The following is a 6,580-nucleotide window of genomic DNA, read 5'->3' as shown; positions in this document are numbered from 1 at the left end:
CCCTGTTATTACAATACAATTTGTGATAATTTCACTTTAAAAATCACCACCATCTGCTCTTTTTGGCTAAACTCACAATCATGCAGTCTAAATATATCTATCTATTGAACTAAATTTTCAATGTATATTTATACCCCTTACAGAGGCCTAGAACATTCCACACAGTAAAATATATTATGATGCAGTAATACTCACTTAAAACAATGAGAAAAACTTGTAAGGTTCTAGTATGATGATACAATAAAATAACAATTACCAATTTATAACTAGTGAACTACACAACATGTGAGTCGTAAACAGCTATGTAAACAAACTTTCGATAAATTATCACTTCTAAAAATAACTAAATTTAACACTTGCATTAAATTTAAACAGTCATGTATATCTAACAATGTTAGCCACATACTTCCCATATCTTTTAGGTTGAATTTCTATTCTTCTTTTAAAGACTGTGAGATGTTTTCAAAAATAATAAGTTTACACCTTTTATTTTTCACTGTTATTGCAACCTTATTTTGTTATCTTTATAGAACGGACTTGGCAGCTTCTTCGAGATGGTGCCAGAAAACAGTTTGCAGAATCAACCTTTGATCCTCTCAAATGTGTAGTTCTCAGTCCTCCAGCAACTCCCCCTGGTGATAACAAACGAAAACAAAATGAAGATGAATCTCTTATCAGCCAGAATGACCAACCTGTTCAAGTTAAGTACAGACAGGAAAAGTTTCATGGTTAGTTTGATGTTTGTTACACATTGTAATGGTCATAAAGTCCTTGTAGTTCAGTTGTAAAAGAATAAGTCACAACATCAGAATTCTGGTTTTTAGTCTCGATCAGGCCATATTTCAACAATTTATTTTATAAAATGTAAAACATAATCACTTATAAATACAAATTTTGTTAGATGACAAATCTTTGAGAATGACTCAAAATTATATATTTAGCCAAACACAAGAAACTATCTTAATTTTACATGATTAGTGTACCAGACAATTTCAAGCATGTAGAGTGAATGTGCTTGAAATATCTACAAATTTATGACATTGTGAACAAGTGGCATGTGACAATATGTTATGTTCATAGTGAGGTTTGTGTTCTCGCATGACATTTATCGTGAAAATATAAATGATGAGTTTTACTTGAAAAAAAAAAAGATAGTCAACATTTGCTCCTGTATCTATAATGTAAGTAGAATTTACTTCTATCTTCTATTTATATTCTGTCAAAGAGTAGTGGCTTATGTGCATTCAGATCTTGATAGGAATAGAACAGTTTATAATAGAAAAGACAATTCCCAGTTTCTCTGTAATGGTATTGATGTGTAGTTGCTAAGTTGTTTCAGTGATTTATCTAAAGTGTTGTATACAGACACATTAAAAAGAGTTGCTATGAGGTCTCTTTTTTTCTCGATATATAAGTGATTATTTGCTATTCTGATACGTTACATTACTTCCTCTCACATAAATAGCTATACTTGTTCAGTGCTGCCATCTATATGCAAGAAAAATTAATGCATGCCCAAGCCTTCTGCCTTCCCTCCATTGGAAATGTTTCATTCCGATGTGTGTCTCATGGAAATCATCATGTGACAAACCTCCACCAATGACAGTGCAACACACACTCATTATGCAGGTGACCTCCTCTATTCAAGTTATCAGACTATCACTTTGAGTTTTGGCAGAAAATGGAAGCACTGGTTTTCAGTGGGGAGGAAGGGTGGGAAGTTAGAGAGGAGGTAAGTATCTATCAGAGATAGATTTTCAGTATAGGAAAATTATAACTTTTGGTGATTACTTCAATTTTGTTTATTGTTGAAATGTTACCTTCTGTTTATGGGGGAAGGTCTTTGATAAAAGTATAGACTGTCATAGCTGTTCATTCAATCAAACAAGAAGATGAGGTGTAGTTCATTATGATGTGTTGAGGTTCACATTATAAAACAGTTGATCTCAGTACTAGAAAGCCTTGACAAGATTGTGAAAGGTAGAAAAATGCCTTCGATTGATTGCTATTAGTGCAACATGATCTTGAAAATCAACTAGACTTAGGACAGAAAATGGAATGAACATCATTGACCAAGGAGTAAGAAACAGGGTTTGCAAATCCAGTTTATGGCCCTATTATTGACTGCACAAATATTTTTATAATTTATCAAGAACACCAGATATGATGAACCAAGGCTTCATTTTTGTTGCAGTTATCGACAGATTCATATTTGAAGATCCAGAGGTGATTGATATGATTGGTGGAACATCACTAAATATAACTGTTGTGGTGGTTCAGATAGGATGTGGAGAGACATCATCATTAATGGGTCTTACTTTGCTCCTCAGAATAAACTTGATGTTAATCAATATATTGGTATGATGTTAGACCTAGATGTATGACATACATCCTTCTGTGGATGCAATTGGACCAGACTTGATGCTGTGCTATCAGGATTGTGATGAACTACCTTAAACAAATAAACTAAAGACATCATGGCTTTGCCATGAAGGAGTCTTGAGTTAATTCTCATAGAACATTTTCAGAAACTCTTTGGATTCAATGCTTTAATCTGTCGTGTGATGTCAAGACCTTGGCATTGCAATAACTGAAGAATTACAGGATTACTCATACCACCGTGGGTCAACTGGTCAAACATATGTCTTGCAGATGCAGAGACTTTATTAGCCCTTTCTGTTTACTCTCATTCGTTTTTCTTGACTCAAACAGGTTTATGAAGTTAGGCCCTAACTCTGCTCGTATCGAATTTGAGTGAGTTGATGTTCCTTGAGTTGAAACTAGCAATGTATTATCAATAAAAATTATCCATTAAATATGTTTAATGATTGAATGATGCTTCTCAAATGCACTCTAATGAATTTCAGGCACTTGTTCATTTTGTTCTAGAATTTTAACTATAAAACCTTTAATAATTTGGGATATTAGGACATTTAACAATAACACTGAATTATTTCTCTAAAACATGCTATTTATAATAGAAAAGTCTCTGCACCAAAGAAATGTTCACTTTCAAAGTTGTGGCTACTGTCAGAAACCATCAGATTTAACAGGTGGATTCCACTGCTCATTTTGTCATCGGTCTGTTTGTTCCGGTTGTCGACGGATTTGTCGTGCCTGTGAAGGGGATTATTGCCCTCTTTGCTCTACCCTCAGGTCAGTGTGAAAAGCTCCCAGGTTATTTCCTCTTTTTTTTATTCAGTTTATGCAGATCAACATGACAAAACAAATAAACACTTTAAATTTTAGAGAAAATATTATCTTGGAAATTGTAGAGAAGGCAACTATTGTTTTTGGTTTTAATTTTTGGTATTACAAAGAATATATAAGTGTAATTTTACTTCTTTCAGTCCCAAAAAAAGTCCATGACTTTCAGGAAGTTAGAAACAGTACTATTAGGGCTAAAAGTAGTAGATTTAATTGTAATAAGCATGTTCTACTGAGCAACAGATTTCAGCCCTTGGCTTGTGCAGATGAGGAACTATTGGAGGGAAAGAAGACAAAAGGGACAGAGAAGGATGTGAATGATAAACTTAAAAAGGTTATAGTTATAGGTGATTCTTTGACAAGGCATTTGGATAGGATGGTCTGTGGGGTAAATAGGGAGAAAAGAATTAGATTATACTACCCAGGGGCACAGGTGAAGTATATAACTGACAGGACAAGAGATTTAATAATGATGTAGAGAAAGGTAGGTCAGAGGAGCTAATTGATAAGTACAAGGGGTTGATAAAGGCATTAAAAAAATAGGCCATGACTTAATTGTGTCAGGAATACTTCTGAGAATTAATTGTGAGGATTAAATTATAAGTAGGTCATTAGGGGTTGATGCTAGGCTTAGATTAATATCTAAGGAGAGCAGATTAGCTGGTTGGACATGGGAAAAAGGAGCTTTTTTTTAGGAATAGTTGATTTATATTTAAATAGGGTAAAGGCTATTAACTTAGCTAGAAGGGAAATTTTAAACTAGGACTAGACAGTGATGAGGGCCAGGATAAATTAAGTGCAAAAAAATAAGATGTACAGAAAAGTTTAGTGTAGGAAATGAGTATAGAAGTAGTTATAAAGATAGGCTTAATTGTTATTATTGTATAAGAAATAAAATAGATGACCTTAGATCACTGGTAGGAATGGAGGATTTTGATATAATGGGAATAATTGAAACACGGTTAAATATAGATGATTTTGATGACAGAAATTTCTTTCAAATAGAGCATTATAGATTATTTAATAGGGACAGAATACTAAAGAGAGGGGAAGGAGTTGTTTTATATGTAAAATGTTATTTAGATCATGCTGAAGTTGAGAATACCAAAGATAATAGCAAGGGGATTGAATTCATTTGGGTTTCTATTAGCAGATATAAAAGGAAAAGGCTTTTTATGGGAACTTGTTACAGACCACCAAATGATACTGATGAAATTAATGAGAAACTTTACAGTGAGATTAAGATTTCAGCTGTTAATGAAGCCATAATTATGGGTGATTTTAATTTCATGCATATAGATTGGGAAATGTTAAGAGTCAAACCATGAGGGAGAAAGGTTTTTGAAAACTGCTCAAGATGGCTTTCTTCATCAATTAGTCAAGGAACCTACAAGAAACAATGCTATTTTAGATTTATTGTTAACTTCTAATATAGAAATGATTAAGAAGGCAGAAATAGGGAACATCTAGGTACAAGTGATCATTGCTCTATTAGGTCTGATGTTTTGGTGCATCAGGAATAATGATATTTTGGGTACAGATTCTAAAAAGGCAAATTTTGAAGGGATGTGACAAGAATTATATATTGTTAATTGGGCAGCTAAGTTATTTGGAGACATTGATCAAGTTTGGAACATTTTTAAAGATAAATTTTTAAATATTCAAGATAAACATATTCCTTACAGAAAGAAAAGGTTGGCTTACAAAGAGTATAAGGGATAAAATTAAAGAAAAGCATCAGAAGCTTAAGAAATATAGATTAACTGGTATGATGGAAGATTTAGAAGATCATGAAAGTTGGTCAAACAGGAAATTAGAACATCAAAGAGGGTGTATGAAAAAAGATTGGCTGAAAATGTAAATAGTAACAGTAAAGATTATTTTAAATACATTAAGGGTAAACAAAGTGTTGGGATGGGGTAGGACCCTTGAGGAATGATAAAGGAAGACTCGTATCTGATGATTACGAGATGGCTGGGTTATTAAATTCAGCTTCTTCTTTTTTTTTTTCAGTTTTGACTAATGAAGATTTAAGTAATTTTCCTTGTTTTGAACAGATGATAGATTGAACAAGATGATCACATTAATTCTGAGCTTGTTAAGAAAAAAATTGGGAAGTTTAAAGAACATAAGGCTCCTGGGCCAGATAATATTTCCCCAAGGATTTTGAAGGAGGTTAAGGATTGTATATCTGAGCCACATGCTGCTATTTTATTTTTTTTTGTAAGTCTTTTAATAGTGAGCAAGTGCCAGAGGATTGGACATTGTCTAATGTTACTTTTCTTTTCAAGGGAGGTGATGAACAATGTCCCAGTAATTATAGGCCCATTAGTCTTATATCCGTTGTGGGAAAAGTTTTGGAAAGTCTGTTAAAAGATGCTTTACAAAGTCATTTAACAATGTTTAAAATTTTACTGGATAATAAAATCTTGCCTTACAAATCTTTTAACATTTTTGGAAAAGGTTACTGCTTATGTAGATGAGGGTAAGGATGTTGATTTGGTGTATCTGGATTTTCAGGAAGAATTTCACAAGGTGCCACATAAAAGGTTTGTAAAACAAATTATCTCTATAGGTATGGGGGATAAATTAGCTAATTGGATAGAAGAGTGGCTAGATGGAAGAAAGCAGAGAGTTGTTACAAATGAAGTTCAGTCAAACTGGACTAATGTTACAAGTGGGGTACCTCAGGGCTCGGTCTAAGGACCTTTGCTCTTTTTGATTTACATCAATGACGTAGATGAAGGAATGGTCAATAAATTACTTAAATTTGCAGATGATATTAAGGTCTTGGGTATTGCTAGCTGTGAAGAGGATGCTGCTGATTTACAAAAGGATTTAGGTCATTTAGTGAGTTGGGTGATTAAATTGAAGATGGGTTTTAATTATAATAAATTCAAAATAATGCATATAGGTTATCATAATTTAATTATAAGTATAATTGGTTCTCAGATAATAAGTATAATTTGGATGGGAATAACTTTAACAGTTTTATGAAAGAAAGGGATTTTTTGTGTAGTGGTTGATCAGTATCTTAAAACATCCAACCAGTGTGCTGTTTCTAGTGGTAGGGCAAATAGGATTTTAGGTTGTATCTACAGAAATATTGAATACAAGTCTAAAGAGGTTATAATTTCGTTGTATGGGTTACTGGTTAGGCCACATTTGGGTTATTGTGTTCAGTCTTGGGCTCTTTACCTTAGGAAGAACATTGAATTGTTGGAAAGGGTTCAGAGAATGGTTCCTGGGATGGAGAAGTTATCATGAGAGGAGAGATTAAGATCTCTGAAACGGGTTTTATCTTGAAAAAAGAAGAGTTGGGGGCGGGGTCTGATTGAGGTGTTTAAGATTATAAAGGGAATTAATAGTGTTG

At 33.3% G+C, this 6,580-nt stretch overlaps 1 protein-coding gene across 1 annotated transcript in view; it reads left to right on the top strand.

Moving 5' to 3' along the window:
• Positions 1–6,580, top strand: part of LOC106468334 (apoptosis regulatory protein Siva-like) — an 11,334-nt gene that overhangs the window by 3,498 nt on the left and 1,256 nt on the right. The window contains exons 2-3 of the mRNA XM_013928752.2: positions 531–728; positions 2,982–3,156. Coding sequence (XP_013784206.1) covers positions 531–728; positions 2,982–3,156 — 373 coding nt within the window. The remainder of the gene's footprint in view (positions 1–530; positions 729–2,981; positions 3,157–6,580) is intronic.

The sequence above is a fragment of the Limulus polyphemus genome, unplaced genomic scaffold (genome assembly GCF_000517525.1).
Source record: "Limulus polyphemus unplaced genomic scaffold, Limulus_polyphemus-2.1.2 Scaffold2965, whole genome shotgun sequence".
NCBI lineage: Eukaryota > Metazoa > Arthropoda > Merostomata > Xiphosura > Limulidae > Limulus > Limulus polyphemus.
The sequence above is the reverse complement of the archived record's forward strand: the minus strand, read 5'-3'. Positions and strand labels throughout refer to the sequence as shown.